The sequence below is a fragment of the Diadema antillarum genome, unplaced genomic scaffold (genome assembly GCF_040938485.1).
Source record: "Diadema antillarum isolate AM-2024a unplaced genomic scaffold, OU_Dant_1.0 scf00000040, whole genome shotgun sequence".
NCBI classification, from domain to species: Eukaryota; Metazoa; Echinodermata; class Echinoidea; order Diadematoida; family Diadematidae; genus Diadema; species Diadema antillarum.
This window is the reverse complement of record NW_027270929.1, coordinates 2,936,987-2,959,983: the sequence shown is the minus strand read 5'-3', so window position 1 is coordinate 2,959,983 and position 22,997 is coordinate 2,936,987. Positions and strand designations below refer to the sequence as shown.

The window sequence follows — 22,997 nt, the reverse complement described above, 5'->3', positions numbered from 1 at the left end:
GGTACCGCTCAATCATGTAGCAATCACATTCTATCTCACTCTGATGCAGTTTTGATTCATTCATGATTGAATCTTTGTAAGAAACAACATACTTGGAATACTTGAGTGAATTCAATTCATGAAATTAAATCAGATGGAGTAGGAAGGGAAGCATCATCCTCAATGAAAAGGTGAACATTTCTTCTTCTTTTTTCTTTTCTTTTTTTTTTTTTTTGGGGGGGGGTTGCAGGCTGGGGGAGTGAAGTATTTTTGTAGTAGCGAGAGCAATACAACGGGTGCAATTAATGACCTTGTCTATGAAACCTTGCCCAGCCATCCAGAGTAATTGAGGAAGTAGTTCAGGAAGGACTTACTTGAAAAGCATCCTTTCTCCCAGACCAAACACCCTAGGCTAATCCTGGCTTTGTTAATGTGAATATCTGCTTTCTTACTGCCAAGACCGTGCAGAATTTTCACGAATTACCCTCACGATGCACTCATGCCCCTCGAGGACATTCATACTTTTGTTATTCGTAAAATGATTAAACAGGGGAGAGTGGCCATTTTTTAACTAAGGGTTCCCCAAAACTAATCTGTATGCCTTGAAACAGCATATTCTGTCACACTCCAAAAAAAATAAAATGAAATACATTTATGATTTTTCATATTTTTTTTTGAAATTCAATCCACAAAGGAATTTTAGCATGTTCCAGAGACTTTTCTCATAAGTATTGCTCTAATTCGCAAACATGATGACGTACAACAATATTGAAGTTCAAAATGTACTTTCACACCTCTAGTCAGATGGATGGTAAACAACCCCCCCCCCCTAAAAAAAAAAGACAACTACAGCAAAACAGAGAGATGAACATTGATAGAATTGATGTGACACATGAGGGTAGTAGAAGATGAGTATAGTGAACAGTAGTGACAGGCATCAAGAGCACAAGAAAGTGGTACCTACAGAGTTGGGCGAGTAGCCCCGAAAGATGTTATAGCAATATTAGCGTGACGGGAAGGGGAGGTATGGACATTTATGAACCACTTGACAGCTCATCAACTAGTTTGAACTCATCACATTTGATTGTAACACTCTCTTCTGCTGCATTCTTTCATCATATACTATCCTCACAACAACCTCTCACCGCTACTCGCTACATTTCATGCCGTCGTATCATTCCCTCTCACTCTATCCTTTTTCTCATACAGATGTAGTCCTTTAAACATAAAACAAAACCAAATGAAGCAAAGCCCATAAGATGTTTTTGAAACCTCCTCCTTTCAACAAAACATCATCCTCCTCCGGAGAGTGACATCAGTCTAAAGTTCCTCGGAGGGATCACGGAGGTGGCCGAAATACTACGGACAATAGTTGCTACTTTTGGCGGCATGTTTCTGGGACCACACGGAGCAAAGTGTGAGGCAGAGAATAATCTGGATTACCCGTGGGAGAAGAGTAGGAGTCAGCAATTTCAAAGAGAAGGGAAGAAAAGAAGAGAAAGACTAAACAAATCTAGGAGATTAGAGAATACAATGGCACAGGCAGGAAGAGAAATCATATGTGAATGGAGAGTCACTATGTACAGTATTAAAGAAGACCTGCCAAATAATTCAAACCCAAACAGCCAGCTACAACTTGTACGAATCTTTTAGAATTTTGTACATTTGGCGCTTGTGGTTTTCGACCTTATTTTTACTTCAAGACAATTCTAAAAAAGCAATCAGGAAAGTGCTGCCCTCCCACAAAAAGGGATGTTCTTCACATCTGTGAATGTCATCCTGTGCCGAATACTTCTTCTTGCCAGTGTTTTTTCTGAGGCTTGCTGAATCAGGGTCAGGGATGTGGGCGAGGGGAGGAGGCCGGAGGGCTTAACACTGTTGAACCCCTGCCTGGCAGAGTAAACTTCCAGAGTATTTGTGGGCCTTTTGGGGCCTCACAGCAGACTTTTTGCTCTCTGCAAAGCAAAGAAAAAAAAAGCTAGCATGTGTATGCAAACACATGTACATGTATGATGTGGACTTTCAAGGAATATGTGTATAACAATGTAACAAAAATGAAACAAAACACAAATTATGCTCAGCATCAAATTGAAAACATTATCACAAGTCTTTACCAGCCTCTGTGAGATGTTACCTACGTAATTCTAAAGTCTTAACTTCAAGAATTCTCCAACATCAATCTTACCTAGCGTGCCACTCACAGATTTTGGCACCACACGCACACCATAGTACGGACTCTGCTCAGACATCATCAAGAAATCTTGGAGGAGTGATACACAATAATGCAGGTGAGTCAAACATTAACTCTGCACATATATACCTAAACATTACACTATAATGGAGTCACAAATTGTACGACATATCTTATCTTATGTTGTCACAGTTATGGTAAGGTACAGTAGTCTGTATTCACCAGCACCTTCTGCTTTTTTCAATTTCCGGCAAGGGGGAGGCGGAGCTTCCCCGAGGTTGTGGTCTGCTAGTTGAAGGTGGGAGTGGTTGTGTTTAATATCATTGCACACATTGTGTACTTGGATAATTAGATGCTTTGAATATTTGTTTATTGGCTTGTTTGTACGATTTCCATTTTTGGATTTGCAGCAGTGAACCCACTAACTGACCCTCTACAAGTGGCTGTTTTTTGGTGGACTACCTTTAGCAGTAGTATGCATATTTGTACCCGTACATATAAAAAAGAAACTAAAAATAATGTAAACAAGGATGTGGTTAAGTATACAAAGTAGTGAATACTTTACTAGGGAAAGAGAAAACTGCTAATTCACTCCCTTGTTGTTACAGTTGTATTGTGGCTTTTCTTTCTATAGCTGTAATGCTACAAGTCAGGAATGAAAACTGAAAATATTTGATATGTGCACACTGTATGAGTGGAATTCTTTCCTAATCATTGTTTTTAGCCCTGTATTAAACGCACTTAATAATTAAATGAACTTGTAAAATCATATTGTAATCAATGCAGCACTCAAGGGTTCACTAATATGTATCTCTGTATCTCTTCTCTAAAAAGTTCATTCAATATTCTTTGTCCAATTCACAAATAGTAAGCCTCTCCTAAACAAAAAAGGCACGATGAATGAGATGATTTATCAAATTCAACTCCTGCATACCGGTACATGTAACTACCCTTGCACAGACAAGCTCACGGAATATGACAGATTATCACACATTTGTAAAACACCTTTTTTTCTCCTTTTTTCATCTTCTACCCTAACTGACATAAAACTCTGTCTGTCAAGTTGGGACTAGACATCTCAGCCTATTTCTTTTGCCAATGTTAAAAAGGTTCCAAGGCCTACATGTAGAATTGCTAAAGTCTTAAAAATGGAATAATTCTGCAAAGCCATTACTTCACAGTACACCTGACATAAATTCATACAATCATGTCAAAAGAGAAATGCAAGCTTTGTGAGCTTTTGCAGATTAGTGAAGCCCCAAACTGCAGCTTTCCTATTTACAATGAGGTTAAAGGGATGGGGATGGTACAGTACTAGTATTGGTAGAGATGAGAATTGGGCTTTTAACTTTTTGCCAGATACCATGAGAACACTCATGAAATAGTACAGAGCATACCATTCTAAGAGGAATTCAAAGTTATTTGATGAAAATCGGCTTTGGAATGACTGAACCATCTAAAAACAAAGTAAAACAAAGTGACTGTAAAAAAGTGTGGGGTCCCACATTTTCTATAGAATCGCTCTGTTTTGGATATCTCAGCCATTTCAAAATCAATTTTCATCAAATAAATGTTGAATTCCTCATGGAATTACATGCTCTTTCATATTTCATAAGAGGTTTCTCATTATCTCATCAAAAATGTTATAGAAACCTGAAATTAGGTCTCAACCAAAACTATACGATCCCTCTAACAATCTTATTAAAAAAGTGTACAAAATCAAAGTTTCTCTCATTAGGTATACTGTATGGATATTCACATACCAGTGTAGTTTGAAAAAGGTGCACATAACATTTAACCTTTCTAAAAGATTATAGCAGCACTAAACTTTTGGGAAGCAAGTAAACACAGAATGATACGATTACTGTGGAGCCTCAGAACATATCATCTAGCATCGACAACAGTGCATTCAGCACTGGAAAAAGGCTACAAACAAGCGGAAGACATAACACTATGCCGACATTTGCACACAGCAGCTACTTCAGTCGTGGTATGTCTTTCAACACCAGCCATGCAAATTATTCATCGTCTCTGGAGAGGTCTTGTGTGTCCTACCGATGCTTGGGTAGGACTACTTGGCTCTCAAATCATGCCCCTTTTTTCTAGGTCTCTTTTTCTTTTTCCTTTCTTTTCTCATTCTTTTTTTCATAGTAAGGCAGAGCAGTCATTTTGCGTCAGCAGTAAACAAGGTAACAAAAGTTCCAAGGCATGAGTACACTCACACAATGGCTAATTGCACTGAGTGCATCACAATTCAACCTCATATAACATGTGCAAGCTCCTGTAATGGGAAGGAGACGATATACAGTGTACTGCTTCTTTTATCTGCCTGCGAGGAGAGTAGCCTGCCTTTTGATAATTCATGATGTCATGATGGCACAGACAAAATATTATAGTTATGTGTCTGTGCAATTCAGGTCCCCAAACAGCGAACTTTGTAACTCCACCATAGTACACGTGGAACTTATCAAGATAAATATACTGTACTGTACAGAATCATGATTTTTTTTTGGGGGGGGAGGGGTACTTTCTGTGGGCTTTTACATTGTACAAGGCTTCAAACTTGTTGTTAGGCTTAAAATAGACAAAGCAATACTTTATTGGATTGAACAGTGTTTGTAACTTACCACCTGTACACATATTGCAGTAACTGTGAGAAGTGTACATTGTACATTGTCAAAGACCTACAACGTACGTGTACACTTCTTACAGTATCTTGGGGACTGGGAGAAACTGCATGCTTTAAAATACAAAATGTAATCAACCACTGCTGTAAATGTTGTTCCATGCAGGCATACAGCAAAATTTCCTCATACAGTTGTACCAGTGTACATGTACACTGTATAATTAAGGACGTGTTACATTTTCACTTGAGACTACGCAAAGCAACTGACTCAAACACTTTACAATGCATTATATTTCAACACACAGCAAAAGGTGCAGCACACGTGTACATATACATGTACAATCATTAATTCCTGGTATTACTCACACATAAGGAATTTTATGGCTACAGTACATTTGCACAGATCATTCAATTCAAAAGAGCCAAGCTGATTAATCAACCCTCAATATCAAGTGATGTCATGCTTGGGCTTAAGTGGAAATCAATCAATTGAGACCTATTGAAACTCTGAAAGACAGTTTAAAATAAGCACTTGTAACTTGCACATTGCACTGTCCCCTCTCTGTTGCTATATTGTTAAGTACATATTGAGATGTAACTTTGTATGTTGTGGTACATATTTATTTTCATATCTATGGTCTATGTACTGTATGGTGACACAACATTTGATCCTGCGATAAATGCTCCGGTCTTATTTTCTCCAAGAACTTGATAGGGTAAGGAATAGGGTTGTGATGGAGCTTTTAGGTTTATGTAGTTTCATACAAGGATTAGGATTAGGGTTATGTTTGTGAGTAGGCTTTATGTTTGGCTTAGCATGCAGATACAATGTATTTCATGGGAGCAATTGTTGCAGGAGCAAATGTCATGGAACTGTACTGTACATCTCCAAGCAATTTGTTATGCCCACTGGCTTTCAAAACATTTAGGGGGCCTACATGATTGTTTACCAGCTTCTGTTACTCATCATGCATGCAAACCTATTAAGTGAGCATAAAGGACAATGAAATTAGGCCAGATGATTTTTTTTTTTTTTTTTTTACAGTAAGCCTGAGTAAAAATTCTGAGAAAGCAGGATTGCTCATAAAACCAATATACACATACTGAAATCTAGAGTAAGAATAATAAAACTAGAGATTGTAATTTGTCATCACTGACAAATTAAGGTGATCCGATTTTTTTTTTTATCAATGATTCGAGTCCTGATCGCAATAGGCATGACCATACAAGTTTCATCTGTGTTTAGAGACATTGGCCGTGTGATGTTTGCATTCTCATTTAGAAAAGAGAGTCATATCTGCCATCTTTGGTACCAAATTCTGTATACACTGAATAACGAAGATACAGCAATGAATACATATGACCTTTGACCCACCTTTGCACTCCCAAGATTGCATCTGATGAAATAGTGGTTATTTTGTGAAATGATTCTCGCGACATCGTCTATACGTATGGAAAATATGGGAAAGATAGGACAGGTATTCACTAAGATACAAGATGAAACATTTATGACCTTTGACCCTAATTTACATACCCAAGATGTTGTCTGATCTAGTAGTTGTTATTTTATGAAATAATGTACGAGACATGAACTAAACATGTGCAAAATATGGGGGTGATAGGGCGTGTTTTTCTTGAGTTATTGCAAAGAGAGTTGCAGAAAGAAAGAAATATCTCAATACATAGAAGATAAGCTTTAATTTCAACCAATTTTTTTATCGTAATCCCGACATTGTATGAAAAAACAAAGGAAATGAAACGATAGCGCAAAGTCTCAGCTACAACATATTAAAATCTGGGAGAAATTCACTGAAGGGTAAGTGAGCTAGTGTTCGATAAAGACAATCATGTCAATTTTCACATTAAAGAAAATTCCCTCCCATAGAGATAACACGTCATAACGAAGATACAAAAAGAAGTACATATGACCTTTGACCTCAATTTGCAACGACAAGATGGCATCTGAGTAAAAAGTGGTTATTTTGTGAAATGATCCTTGTAACATGGTCTTTGCGTGTGCAAAATATGGGAAAGATAGGACATGTATTCACTAAGATACAGGGTGAAACACTTATGACCTTTGACCCTACTTTACATACCCAAGATGGTGTCCAATCAAGTAGTTGTTATTTTATGAAATAATGTACGTGACATGAACTAAACATGTGCAAAATATAGAAGTGATAGAGGCCGTTTTTCTTGAGTTATTGCAAAGAAAGTTGCAGAAAGAAAGAAATATCTCAATACATCGAAGATAAGCCTGAATTTCAACCCAATTTTTTGACGTGATTCCGACATCGTATAAAAAAACAAAGGGCACACTTACGGTAGGGTAAAGTCTCAGCTACAACATATTAAAATCTGGGAGAAATTTACCGAAGCTTAAGTGAGCTAGTGCTCGATAAAGATAGTCATGTCAATTTTCATTTCCAGAAAAACTGCACTCCCATAGAGATAACACGTAAACTGGTCAAATTTGACAAGATTACTTTTAATCAATTTTTACGAATTGATACCGTTATCCAATCAAAATATTGTAATTTTATGTTTGAAAGAACATTAAATAAGCTACATCATACTGAAATCTGGGTGAAAATTGACAAAGGACTAGTGAGATACGCTCGAATGAACTTGAAATTTGATGACGTCATTTTGAAAATTTACTTTTTTTACTTTATTAAGAAATTTGATATCTTTTAATCATTTTGTCAGCATTGCCACCCCATGAAATGACATGTACAACTCATCAGCTTTCAAAATATGTACAGAAAATGGAGGGTCACCGTCCATCCTGACGAGTAAAATCGGATTTAAAATTGGCAGTTTTTTGGCATAATTGTACTGTATATCGCCATTGACGCGCGCGCGGAATTTCAACTTTGACGGGCCCGTATGACCTCATATTGAGTCGGATTGACTTGAAACTTGGTAGAAATATTCCTTGACATTTCAGGCAGCCGATAAGTGTGAAAAAACGGGAAATTTCTATTGCATATGAGCTGTGCGTGCGTATATGAGCGCGCGCGTACGCGTCCGTCCAATTTTTTCAATTTTTCAAAAAATGCTCCAAATGGTCTGAAACGTGTGCAAAAGAAATTTGAGCTCGATTTGAGCATACAAATATTTCAACGCGCGCGTACGCGCACGTTTTAAGATATAGATGAATTTTGAGAATGTGAGTAGAATGCGCTTGCCTTGAACTATATGTGACGTAAATTTGATTGAAAAATTCCATTCCATTAATGAGATATGAATGAAAATGTGTTTTCATATGACGTCATAGTGACGTCACGGTCGACTGATCACAATGATTTTACAAGATTTGTCGTCTTTGGGTCACCATACATATATGGTATAAGTTTGACATTGATAGGCAATGCACTTTCTGAGCTAACCTCTGCACAACTTTTGGGGAGAAATAAAGAAAAAGAAGAAGAAAGAATCCGTACAGATACAGAAGGTGATCCGAGAGGATACTCGGATCACCTAAAAAAGGAATGTAGCTTCCTTCTGTTATAGGTGGGCCACAGACTGTCAGAGGTACATTAACCTACATAACACAATGTAATTTTGTCAGTCTCAGGACATGGAATTGATCTGCCCCCATATCTACTGTACATGTGATCTCCTTGTTGAATGTACCCCTCTGTGAAACCTTCCATTATGTGGTTGTAACTTACAGCCACTACTTACCACTTGCAGATGGAAAAAAAAAAGCACAGCTTTAGTGCTTCGAAATAGTTTTAAAATGTGAGTTAGGGATAGCAGCAACCAACTGATGTAAACATGTGAATCAGTATCATCAATTTAAGTATTGTTAAATATACAAAATGTGAACAATAGTTTTATTTAAATTGTTTCTAGAATAAACCGTCTACAGTTATGGTTTACTGAGAAAATTAGTGATGCTTCCTAATACATTTGTGACTATACAAAATACATACAGTAGGGCCTACAATTTGTACATGTAATTGCAAAATTTTTATATGGTAGTACGTTTTGTCATACAACTTAACTATTCTTATGTATCAAGTGTGATAATTCAAACATTTTTTTTTAATTATTAAATCACTGCTCCCAATGGTAAACAGTGGCTTTAACTCAGCTACGCTGTATGTCCCCTTTCCATCAATTTAATGGTACATATTGTACCCCTTGCATCCTACTCAGTGGCTCCTTAACTCTAGAAGAATCTTCCACTGGAAAAATCTTCCACCAAACTATAAAAGACAACTAACATCTGCAGAGCTATTCAAGAACATTGTACATATGTATTTGAAGCATCACTTCCTTATTGTACATTGTTTGCTAGTTCATTGTTTATTACAAAATTGTAAAGCCGATCACCAGCTGCAAAACTACCCACTTGTACACAATTATACTGTATAGCAAAATCTGCATTTTGAAGGAGCTGCAACTCTCTATATTCAACAAACAGCATGCCTTTCATACATACTTTGGCATGAGGGCAACTGTGATGTACAACTACGTGTTGGTAAACTTGTATTTTCCATCAAGCGACTGGGGAGTAAAGAATAACAGACCATTTGCATATCAAGGATATCTAAGATAATACATCATCAAGAGAAACCTTGTGCAAAAAAAAAACAACAAAAAAACACACAAACAATATTGTGTGCCCTTCAGAAAACAGGGAAGTTGGCATTGCATTCTCTGAAACTCCCTTGAGCGCTCGTTTTCAAATGAATATGGAATAGGCTCAATGATGGTTGAATTGACACCTCATTTACGACCAAACACAGAGTTGCATTAATGGTCATGGCTCAATCCCTGCTTAATGACTCGGAAATTTCATTTCTGGTAGCTAAAAGACAAGCATTGACATAAAAAGTATGAACAGTTGTATATGTGCATACACGCACCCAAACACACACATATAGACAGACCAAATACACATATGAAAGTTGTACACTATACACTATGGTATATAATGCATGATATGTATCATGCATCCATATATTTCACTATCATTGGAAAGCCACCAAGTTTTCACATATGTAGAGATACATTTGTACATGTAGTATGTACATTTGTACAATTACAAATTTGTAAATTCTCTGTTGATCCACAACCAATCAAACTCTTCAAGGCACAAAGATAGATTTGAAAAAATACTGTGCAACTACTGTACTGCAGCGTGTGGAGAAAGATGTAACAGCACATTGCTGAGTTCAACGTACTTTATCTTGAGGAAATGAGGGGCAAAGCCAGAAGGGGTTCAACTCTTCACTCATATCAGTGAAGTTCTCTTTCCACCTCCCAGCTCATATACAGGTACTGTATCTGTGGATGAAAAAGTCCTCTCTTCCATTCTTTTCAAGTGCATTGTAGCTGACAGTGCAGAGAATGTGAATTACAAACTGTACATTACATTGAGGTGTACATCAAGCGGTGAGTAGAACTAAAAATGGCTATGCACAGGCATCAGAAAAAGACTAGCTGTCCCACCCACCGGGGGTACAAGTTTTGCAATAACACAGTTGTTTTTTGGAACAAGATCATTTCCTTTTGCAATGAAATGAAACCCAGCATATGACTGTAAACAGAGGGTCTACAATTGTGTGTGTGTCACAAGCTGCCTTGCTGATCACCGCCCTACACTTTCAAACTGCATGCACAATGTTGTATGTGTATGTTTGTTTGACTGCAAAATCAATAAATATACAATTTGGGGAAGCTGAACAGATTTCAATATAATTATGTTTCACTAAATTTCATTGAATTTCACATCCTATCCCAAGAAATTTGTGCTTGCAGATACAGGCTTATCTAAATTAAGCTTACACTTTGGGGGCAGAATTGCTTCATGTCTATAACTATAAGAGGCATATACCAGGTACACTTGTACTATATGCATACATACAAACCAGAGGAATTTGCATTACACTGTGAGATCCCCACATCTGTAGAAAGGTATTTATAGCACAACCCTTTACCATCAGTTGTTCTGCATTTTTCTGTTCCTTCTGTAAGAGTATGCCCTACACTTAGTAAATGATGTGTTCAAAAGTGTGCCGCATCCGGTAATCTCATGAAAAATTCACCTCAGTGACGTCCTCGTCCCTCAACAACCACTGCCTCAACCAGAACCCTGCATGCCGCAATCAAATATGAACCATCATGCTTTTTTTTTCTTCTTTTTTTTTTTTTTTTTTCTGCTGGTGCAAGACAACTGCATCTGAGGAGAAAATCCATTCGTTTATTAAAGGTACTGTTTACCATTGTGAGCAGCGATGTAAAAGATATTTGAGTAAGCACATTTTGATGCATTTGTAGTGTAGGTCAGCTGTATCACAAAACATTCTACCATATAAAAAATTTGCAATAAAGCCTACAATATATTAAGGAGATGTGACTATTTTTCTCAATAAACCATGACTTTAGACAGATTTTTCTAGAAACAATTCAATAACTACTGGGGGGGGGGGGGGGGGGGGTAATTGCCCTCTGGGGGTAATTGCCCGGATAAAAGAGTCTTAGCAGTTCTAGCTTGGCATTCATGTCCACATCCCTCATGCATAATCCTCATTTCATTTCTTCATGCTCTAAAATTCTCAAACGATTCATTGGCTTCAGGTCATATCATCATATCATTCGTAACCCTCATTTCTTTCCTTTATTATTTTCTTGCTCTAAACTTTTCTGGAGATTCATCACCATCGAGTTGTCTCTTTCAGTTCTCTCAAAGTTAATGCCTGGGGCTTGGACTTGATCGATGATGTCTACATTCACATGTATAATGTGTAAAATTTCAACATTCAAAGTTTCTTTTGAAACTCATAGCACCCTATCATGCTCTGTGTATTGTGAATCTGGGTCTGCAGAAAGCTATAAAAAATTTTAAAAAAAACATCAAGATGGGAGACTTTAATAATGCGGTACCATGACAGCCCTGGAATTTCAAGTGTAATTCCCGTTGGCGCAAATACAACGTATGACATAATTTGTCATATTAGAGTTGTATCATGGCCATTATGTATGGGAATCGACTGAATGGTACTCCTTATTGTTGTTGCTGTCATCATTTCTTTAACTGGGTCATATTTATCATTGCAGATGATGAGGCTCTTCCATAACCTGCTAAACGACTGGATTATTTTATATGCCATACATTTGAACAGCGAGTCTAATTTTTCGCCAATGGGGATTTCCCGACAATTTTTGCAAGTGGTTCAATTCGTGACCGTGGAGTATAACACTGAATGGAGAAATATATGGGCAGACACACGGCATTAATGTCCGGATAAGAATTGATATTTCCACACATTGTTTAACTTAAATTCATGAATTATAGCACCCGACTAGCAAAATTTGCAAGAACAAAAAATCCTGTGAAATAAATGCCGTGTATAGTAAGTGTACAAGTATAATCCTGAGAGTGCCACATCTGTGCTAAGAGAAGCAGAATGGGTGTCTCATACGCTTCACTCTGATCTAGGACATTATTTTATAGTCAGGTATCAAATATAGGCCTATTGTACGTACATGAAGCCCTAGCACCACTGAATATGGTCGTATGAATAGCCACAGAGGACAAATGTAAATAAAACACGTCAGTAATTAATAATGAGTTTGTCACTCACTGTAACCTTTCCAGGAATGACATTTATACATAATTATATAGCCTATTTTGTACTGAATGACAATTCTGGTTGCCTATAGGCTTCATTGCCTGCTATCTTGCATGGCTCCTGTTAAACTTGTACATTTATCTCTCTTTGTTCAACCATTGTTTGGTGCACAGCGGGTTATGTGTATACACTGTAGACCAACAAACGATCAGGTATATACATGTATGCAGTCACAACCTCAAGTCTGCACCTAGCCTAAATGTCTAGACATGCAAGCATACACAAACATGATTTTATCCCCTCCCCCCACCCCACCTTTCTCCCTTGGTAGAAAGCAGGAAACCATTGATAACACAGCACACAGGAGGACTAAAAAAGAAGAGGGGAAGGTGAAAACGGGGTATAGGAGAAAGGAAGCAAAATACCCCCCCCCCCCTTCTCCCCAAGGAATCTCATTCGGCCTTTTGATGCACTTTTTTTTTCTCTCTCTCTCTCTTCAGAAGCCTCCAAAGGCGATGATCACTAGGGTGACAACCACCTCACCAAGTTTTTTTTCCCTTTCAAAGGTGGAACAATGACCTTGAACGTGTCAGCCACCCACTGCCCTTGCTCTGACCCATAAATGACTAACCACCGCTACACACACAGCTACATGCCAGAACTCTCACAAACTTCAATTTCTCCCTCTTCTGCTGCATTCGCTATCGAAATCACCAGTACCTACTTGATAATGGACATTTAACCTCTGATTCTGATAATAGCAAAATATATCTTTGATATATTTATATCCTAAACAAGTCCTTTATCTGTATTTATATTGGAAAAAAAAACTTCTGTAGTGAAAGACTGTTCAGTGATAAACTTTGAACTGTCAAAACCGTCAAAGTCCCATTAGGATATCCCATATCTTTAAAAAAAAAACAAGAATAAAGAAAACAAGATTTATGCTGAAGTGTGTGTTTTGTTCAATTGTGTTTTGTTTTTGTTTTTTAAATGGAAAAGCTTGTCCATAATGACATCAGTATTCACTCATATGTAAGCTCTTGATTCATCTCACAGAATTCGATTATCAGTCAGACTTTTAATCTACACATATCAGATAAATGATCAATGTAGTGTGAATATAAATAATCAACATGTCATAAAAGGACTTGAGGTTTTCTGTTTATTAGCATTTTACCTGATTAAAAAAGTACATAGTGTACAACATACATTGTAGACCTATATGTACTTGTTCTTAATTTCTCTAGCAGTTACTGAACAAGGCAGTCGCAAAATAGAACACAGAGGTACTAAGCATTCCTCGCTGTTGTTTTCTAACCTGACAAAATGTACGTATCTCAATGCTGAGCATAAGTACCGGTAGTATATGGCTGCAGCACTGCAAGTCCTTCTTAGAGCTGTTTGCTACATGTACATCATGCAAGGATTGACTCACTCATTAATACTTTGGCATGAAAACTTAGAAGGGTTGAATCTATGATTGGAGCAGGGAGCTCTAGCTCTTCAATGAGGGCAAATGTGACCTTGCACATACATATGCCTTGATTTCTAATCCATGTCCTATTCTCAAACATAATCCTAATCTTAAGCCCTTTGCATTCAATGAAAAGCTAGCACATCATGTTCTCCAGATCTCTGAGTGCTAAACAGCACCAGCTTCTAGAGGGATTTGCAATTACTGCATGCGCTACCGTAAGCATGGGGAACAGCAAGGACTGAAATATTGATGAGTATCGGTAGTTGATCATGCTGATGCCTAAAGGGTATCTTGGTTTGATAAAACACTGCACAAAGGAACTTGTTTCACAAAATGGAGCTCAGGATTTGAAAAATGATTGTTATTTTTTCTTTTGTTATTGTTGTTGTTGCTTCTATGATTATATCACACTAGAAATGTGAGTGGATTCACTTGCAAGTGTACATTATGTTACTACTACCACAGTAAAGTGTTTTTAATGTGGCTGTTAAGCATACAAAATGCATAAAATGATTAGACACACTCAAACCACTGCCTCTGTACAACCCCATCATAGAAACATGCTGCCCTATGGGCATGACTGGATAGCAATGTGTTCTGTTACTAATGTAAACTGAGAGCAGTGATTCTATTTTTAGGAGCATCTTATAGATCTTGTTTGGCTTGTCCAGAAGCCCACAGTGCAAAGCGAAAATGTTTAATAATCTTTGAGTCTGCTGGCGACAATCCCTCCTGGCCTATCTTTTTCCCCCATCTCCCCCCTTTTTCCCCAACAACCCCTCCCCTTTCCTCATCCACCATTTCTCACTCATACCCCCCTCTTTCTTTCTCTCCCTCTTTATCTACCATTCTGATGTCTCTCTTTCAATATTTTCTCTGATTAAAAGGGATAGTATAGTATTGGTTGAGGTAAAAAAAAAATTTGCTTTTAACTTTTTGCTAGACACTTAAAACCACTTTAGAAAAAGTTAAAAGGCATACAGTTCTAAGATGAATTCAAAGTTTATTTGATGAAAATCGGTTTTGAAGTGGCTGAGATATCCAAACAAAGTGAAACAAAGTGCTTCTAATAAAAGGTGGGTCCCGCCTTTTATTAGGGTCACTTTGTTTTGGATATCTCAACCACTTCAAAACCAATTTTTATTGAATAAACTTTGAATTCTTTTAAATTTGCTTCTTTTTTATTCCATAAAATGTTTCTCATTATCTCAAAAAATCATCATAAAAAAACACTGGGAACCTCACTCCCCATCTCAACTGAAACTGTATCATCCCTTTAAAAAGGGAGGTATCACCTCCCTGCTATAAAGGAGCGGTGGACCTGGGACGTTGAGCTGTGATGACAGAAGAGAATATCCTCTCACAAACAGTAGTGCTGAACTTTCCGCACTGCAGAGACTGTTAGAAAGCATTAGGAAAAGCAGTAGCTGGCAAAAAAAAAAAAAAGAACTGTGAAGGTCTTGATGATCATACACTGTACTCTATAGAAGGGAGGGGTTACTCCTTTGCACAGTAAATATTTGCAGCAATCATACATGTAGATCACACTTCGTCTGGGCAGGGAGGTGGGCTTCCCACCTCCCTAGTCTGGGGCAAGAGATGCTGTACTTCATATGGAAGAAAACATTTCAGATTAAACCTCTCCTGAGTTCTCTCTTCTTTTTTTCTTTCTTTTTTTTTAGGGGGGGGGGTGGTGAGATTAATTTTTAAAACTTCCTTACAAATGATATGCATAGTAGGCCCTTACTCTTTTTCCCTTATACAGTGAATGCACTATGTACACTGTATGTGAATAATATAAGCCTTTTATGATTTTTCATGTAAAGTCCTTGTTTGGTATCACGACAAAGAGCCATGATATTGAAGAGCCTCTCAAAAGCATCATGAATTAACTTCGAATTCTAACGTTCACACTGACATCTTAAATGCACAATATGCCACTTATGCCATGACAGCTTTCTGTGATGGAGTCCCATTGTAACTCCACACAGAACCCACGCTGAAGAAGTATTGGTATCGCTGCTTACTATTGTACAAGTAAGTTCTCTAAACGAAACCCAGGCTGAAGTGTTGGTATCGCCGACTGCCGAGTTCTGTATTTGTCCACGCTTATTCTGATTACAGATAACAGTTTGTCTTTATCTTTAAAAAAATGCGGACTACTATGCATGTTGACTCTGTACTTCTACACAGCCACACTGTTTGGTAGTGTACCAAAGTGGGACCACCTTCCCCATGGGTATAATCCTGCCATCTACAATACATATACTGTATGTGTAAAGTCCAGGCATTATGAAGTATTGATACTCCCCTTCTAACTACAAAGTATAGGCCCTCTACTACTAGTAATACATGTACACCTCAGGTACCAGAGTATATACAGGTACTGAATTTATGATTCATGTTAAGATCGTTTTTTCGGTTTTTTTTTTTTTTTTTTTTTTTTTAAAGATTAGCAGGCATGATACTTGAATTACAATGTAGGGCCTACTAAAGGTACAATTGTAGGAGCAAGGAGGTATCACATACAAATCTACATTGTATCTCCTCGGTAGGAGGATGTAGACCTACAAAGCTGATTAATATGTTTACAGTAGCAAACGTAAAGAAGCTTTGCTACTTTGGGAATTTTAATTTCTCCCAAAGATGGTGTGGTGGTAAGAAGGTTCTTCTTTTATTCCTGTAGAAACTGATATACAAATTATGTAAATACATGCAGACCATCAAATAGAGGTCCACAAGTTTCCATTTCGCAGTATTTGGAGAATTCTCTCACCTCAAACAAGGAGGAAATCGTGTACCATAGAAAAGAATCCTACTACACAGTTCTTGTACTTGCACACCCTATATTCAATCTACATCATACATACATGTAACTGATGAACATATCTTTTTTTTAATACTGAACCTTTAATAATCAATGGCTAGGACAAACCAGTTAGATATGCATATGGACCATATCATTCACATTATCATAGATTCTTGCATTGACTTCTGTAGTAAACTGGTTATTAATGCTTGGTTGTTGACATTGACAGATCGTGGTTCAGGCACAGAATGCTCAAAGTCAATTCGAAGTATTTATGGATATGGGCAAACAGCATTCATCTTCTTTTAGTTTTGGTTTACAGTACTCTATTGTTAGAATCTATAACCTAGAAACGAATGTGTAAAAAGTAAATCTGTTGTATACATGTCTACAATAAAATAATCTCTGTGGTGTCTTGAAACTCTTGTGCCAGTGGCGAAGGGCTGTCTGTAGGCCTTGTAAAAATTAGTGTCGGGTCAATGTACAAAAAAACAGCAGCGCTACTTAAATAAAAGGATGGGAGTGAATTGACTTTATGTCTAGTTCTACACATGTCGTCTATTTGCGAATACTGCGCAGATCGAGACAGCTGGTTGAGCACACACGGCTCTGAGCTTTTACCCCCCGTTCCGCGCCGCCTCCTCCGCTCTCGCAAGCGGGGTCGGGTCGAATATCGCCGCGGAGCAACAATTTGCCAGCAAGGCGATGCCTGCAGACACCTGTAAGATCGTTGCATTTCGGTAGCGAAGGCCGATAACATATCACATATTTACTGCATGCTGCACTTACCTAGATCCTCCATGATGACTTGTTTCCCCTCTGTTCTAATAAGAGTTTAACTCGTTACCTCCGGCCAGAAAAATCATAAGACAAGATCAGATGCAGACATCGACAGGAATGTAAAAGCTTCACGTAAACACTGCGCGAACAGTATTTCTCCTTTGCATGCACCTTATTATGTGTGCAGTGGTGTACCTACGGATGCGCTCCTGGCTAGCTGGCTCTTTACGATATGAAGCGTCTGCGGTTGTTGTGTACATGCCGCTTGGCGTCACGTGATCTTTCTTCACAGTCGTTATAATTTTCATGAACGGTCTCTCAAGCAGCCCACCGCTAAAAATGTGCGAAGTTTGCTCTTGGAATGTGCTGAGATACCACCTGTTGGTCCCGTTGAGTTTTAGTTTACTCGGGTCGAGGTTCAGAACATTGTGTATTACAGATAAGAAGAAAATAAAACGACAATAAAGACATTGACAATATCATTATTGCAGTTTTTTTTTTTAATCATTATAAGATAATAATGATACCAATGTAATTATCATTCTCGTTTCCATATTAAGTACTATTATGATGATGATTATGATGATAATGATGGTTATGGTATCCATTATCATTATTATCACTGTAATCATTATTGTTGTTATCATTAATACAATAATTACAATAATTATTATATTAACTAATTAGGCCTATCATTGTCATTTTCAATATTGCACTTCGGTTTGAATCTTTTCTATATATCACTCAAATCGAGGTTCGGAGCATTTGTAATAATAAGAAAATAAGAACGATGGTGGTACTTACATAGCTACTACTCACTTTTGTGACTATCATTTATTATAAAAACTATTAATATTGTTACTATTTCCATTGCTATCATTCTGTACTACCACTATTATTGCTTTAACTTGCTTTTGGAATGTTCCGAGACACAGTATCGATTTCTCTCTCTCCCTCTCTCTCTCCCTCCCTCTCTCCCTCTCTCTCTGAAGTTGAGGTTCGGAGCATTTTATGATAACAAGAAAATGAGAACGATGATATTGATTACGAGAAATGTCATAGATATTCAATGTTATTATCATTATCCTTATTACAATTATTCTTATCAACGTATGATCATCATTATCATTGTGATTAATGGTTGCACTATCAATGGTCATAGCAGTTTATAGTAAGAGGAGGAGTATAGGCCTTGTTATCATTGTCGTTGAACAAACTCATATAGGCCCCCGTGGCGAATGTGTGACAACTCAGTAAATCACAAAAGTGATATCTTGAAACTATACTACACTACACTATACTTATATCTCATATATTATATTTTATTCCACATACTAAGAATGTTGCAATAGGATTGGTCCAGAGCTGATCACGTGATGAAGCGTAGTTTTGCCCATCACATCACCTGAGAAGTAAAGTTCGTTACACTCTATGTTGATAGTCCCTTTTGTTTCGCTGATCTCCACACAGTCCACATAGTCCTAACGCAAGATGAGTACGCGCGAAATAAAAGCGCGTTGCACTGTGGACTATCATGTGACCTAGGTCACTTGATAGTACACAATGCAACGCACTTTCACTTCGGTGCCGCGCGGTGCGCGCAACAACTTCATTGTTTTGTCATCTACTACGCGCACACGTAGCCTAAGCCCTAAGGATACCTAAAGACAGCTAAAACGGTTTCAGATGTGGAATAAAATGGGAATTTCTAGGACCCTAGATGTGGAATATAAAGCAAATAAACATTGTATTATGGATCAAAAATTAATCCTCTGGTGAATGCCCATAACGTGAGTGAGTGTGTGTGTGTGTGTGTGTGTATTGGTGTGATTGATCGTGGAGAGGTCTTCACGCTATATATATTCTTATATTCGTCATTATCTTAGCTTAGATTCGCCGAATCAAATTCTAACATTGTATCCAGTGGGGCTGTTGTGTCTGACTTTTTCTTTGTTTGGTTTCAAATAGATAAACAATAGATTAACATTATACCCAGTGGAATTTCTTGTTATAATTATGATCATTACTAGTAACGCCTCTGAAGGTTTCCTTATATGCGGATAAAGTATGAGAAAATGATATACTACGAGAATGTATAACTTTTATTCAATTTCGGTATATTTATGTAACGTGTCATCCACATGATGATTCGTTCATTGATCGTTTTCAAAATAATGTTGTTAATAGCTTAGTGGACGAGACCCCGACTCCCAATTGGAGGACCCGAGTTATGATTCCCACCAAGTGCTTTACGTCCCGAGCAAGATGGTTTTACCCACCATGTCCCTCTCAACTCATTGTGTATATAAAATGCATGGGTATGTCCTGGCCGCGCTTATAGGGTAATAATAATGGCAGGGCCCTCTGGTAGAGCAGTGGCAACACTGCAGAGGCTACCCTGGATAAAAGGTATTATTATTATTATTATTATTATCATTATTATTATTATTATTATTATTATTATTATTATTATCATTGTTATTATTATTATTATCATTAGTATCATTATCATTATTATTATTATTATCATTGTTATTATCATTATCATTATTATCATTTTTATTACAATAGAAAGATAGCTAATTGTAAAGTTTCACCCGTGTTATCTGTAATAAAAACTGTGATAAACAACTGCACACTCGCTATTAGATGACTTGTAGCACTTCTGTCATCGCCTTACCGTTTTTAACATTGACTTTCACACATAAATTCAGATTAGAGCTTATTTCTTTTTTACGAATAAAGAACAAATTATCTCACATTTACTTCTACACAGAATCCACACTAAATCGCTTAGATTTTTTAACTAATGAAAGAATGAAATGCCTCACATTGACTTTTACACAAAATCCACACAAGTATATTATAATTATCTTTTAACTAATAAAGAATAAGATATCTCAGATTGATATTTGCGCAAAATCCACACTATATAGTGTTTATATCTTTAAACTGATAAAGAATGAAATAGCTCATATTGACTTTTACACAAAATTCACACTAATGTGTCTTATGGTCGGTGGATGTAGGTTCTACGCTATCAATTATGATCATTATTTTTTTTTAGTCATTCCATTTTGAGCGCATCATCACCTCAAGTGATTTGAATAGTAATGTGTGATATACCTCCATTATCAAAGTATTGTTAAAACTGCAGACTTCCACATCTTTCTTACTTTTTTGGACTTATTTTTTTAATGCATTTTCATTTGGTTGATTCAATTTTTCCCCTTCGGTCTTGGGAATTGAGTCTAGGGTTAGTTGTATTTTGAGAAGGTTCGTTGAATGTTGTATGGTGTCTCGACAGAAAACACACACACAAACAAACAAACAAACAAACAAACAAACGGTTCTATAGGACAATTACCCCAGACCCTTCCCCTGACCCTAACCGTAATCCTAATCCTGAAACCAATCCTAACCCTTACCCAAAGTCTGACCCTATCACTAACCTGCATTTAGCTGGGGATATCGTCCTGATATGAGAGGGGAAAACAAACAAACAAACAAACAAACAAACAAACAAACAAACAAACAAAATAAAGCATTTGAGGAGCATCACTCAGGTGACGTATAAAGCAGTCATGTGACCTTTGTAAATATCTTATAATGTAATGGACCACTCTTGTGACTGACCTAGTACATTCTCTGTTGACTTGAGACTTTGAATTTTTTGTTTTGTTTGTTGAGCTGCTGTAACGAATTTCTGTCTCCGCTTGAAGTAATTCGTGTTCGAATATGCTGTCGGATGTTTCGAGGGTACTAGTCTACTATGCTGGTCGCACACTAACACCACGTGGGGGCGCTCTGATCATTACTTCAGCAGAGCCTTCGTACTTCAGCAGTGTATACTTCAGTATTGGTATTGCGTTTATGATCAGCACCATGACTTGTATTATACCATTATTATCTTACACAAACGTTGTAATCCGTAGACTGTGCTGTCATCTATTTTGATATTGACAGGAACTTTCGAGGGAGCGAGGACGATTTCACAATTACATTTAAGACAGTGAAAGAGAGAAGAAGCCTCTCCGCCCCTTTTCTTTATAATATATTCAATGCATATCATATTCTTTATTCATATACACCTCCCTGATATATATCAACTGTCTCTTCTTCTATATGTTGTCGAAACTAATACAGAAACATCAATTGAGAGATATACCGTATGTCCAAAAAAAAAATACAACGGGACCCTCCGCAATGATAATAATCTTTAAAAATAGGGAATCAATGTAAATACAAATTCAGGATATGAAACTATAACTCATTGCCCACATCTTACAGAAAACCCCACATATTCGATTTGCTTCAGTGGTCAAAGAGAAATGAGGAATTTTGTAGAGGATGTCAGGAATCTCTTCCCTCCAAGTTCTGTTGTAGTTATTTTAAAGGAAGAAAGAAGAGATAGAGAAATGGGGTCCCATACAAATAATTTACCCCAAAGTTCTGTCTATATTGTATTCACACACAAGAGCATCGAAGTGCTAAAATTGGAAGAATCAGACTCATGACATGCTTTACAACAATCTACATTTCTCTGTGACCGCTTAACCAAATTGAATAGGGTTTTCTGCAAAATAGAGCTGAGATGTTATAGACCCTGAAGTAGCATTAAGACAGGTCAATCATATTGGGTGTTATCAATTCGAAAATCTGATTGTATTTTTTTTTCGGGACATACTGTATATACGTATGTATATATAGATAGATAGCTGTTCGCTGCGAATGAGTTTGAGGGAAGAAATCATGAGGATATCTACTCAATTATTGTTACCCAGCTGAACGGAAGTGAACACATGATTGGTTTCCACTGTCACTTTTAATCTCTTCTCTGTACGTTTTCACCATCGGTACCACTATTGTTTCAGAATATAGTGTGTCTGTCTCACCTCTGACTGAATTTCTTCTCGTTCTCTTTCTTTATCTCACACACACACACACACACACACACACACACACACACACACACACACACACCCTCTTATATTCTTTAAATCCTTGAATCCGCTTCTCATATTCTTTATCTGCTTGTCGAAACTGACAAAGGAAAACCACATGAAAGAAGTGTTGGCATGGGCATTTCCATTTTCAAGTGTCATTGATATTTTTGATATCTTTATTTTTTTTCAATAGTAAACATGTTGGAATCATGAATGTATTAAACATCTCACACACAATCGAATTGAATATACATTCTTAAATCATACACGTGACATCAAGGTTGCCCTGAACACAAAGTTGACAAATTCAGTGTAGGTTATGGAATGGTGAAATACTGCGCCATTACATCGATCATTTTTTTTTCTCTATCATCATTCACGGACTTATATAGGGGCTATATCTTCTTTTAGAATCACTGCAGACAAAACCATTCTAATAATAATGATGACGATGATATTGTCTTCTATATCCAGAGCAGCCTTTTCAGTGTTATCACCGTTCTTCCAGAGGGCCCTGCCATTATCATGGGGTCATCCAGAGAGATCGACACCCACGAGTCATACAGCCCACGAGTTCGACATTGAAAAAAAGGT

At 37.3% G+C, this 22,997-nt stretch overlaps 1 protein-coding gene across 1 annotated transcript in view; it reads right to left on the bottom strand.

The window, feature by feature from the left end:
- The window catches only part of LOC139712303 (paxillin-like), a 104,065-nt gene extending 86,284 nt beyond the window's left edge, over positions 1–17,781 (bottom strand). The window contains exon 1 of the mRNA XM_071624144.1: positions 17,467–17,781. Coding sequence (XP_071480245.1) covers positions 17,467–17,479 — 13 coding nt within the window. The 5' untranslated portion in view covers positions 17,480–17,781. The remainder of the gene's footprint in view (positions 1–17,466) is intronic.
- Between the last annotated feature and the right edge of the window lie 5,216 nt (positions 17,782–22,997).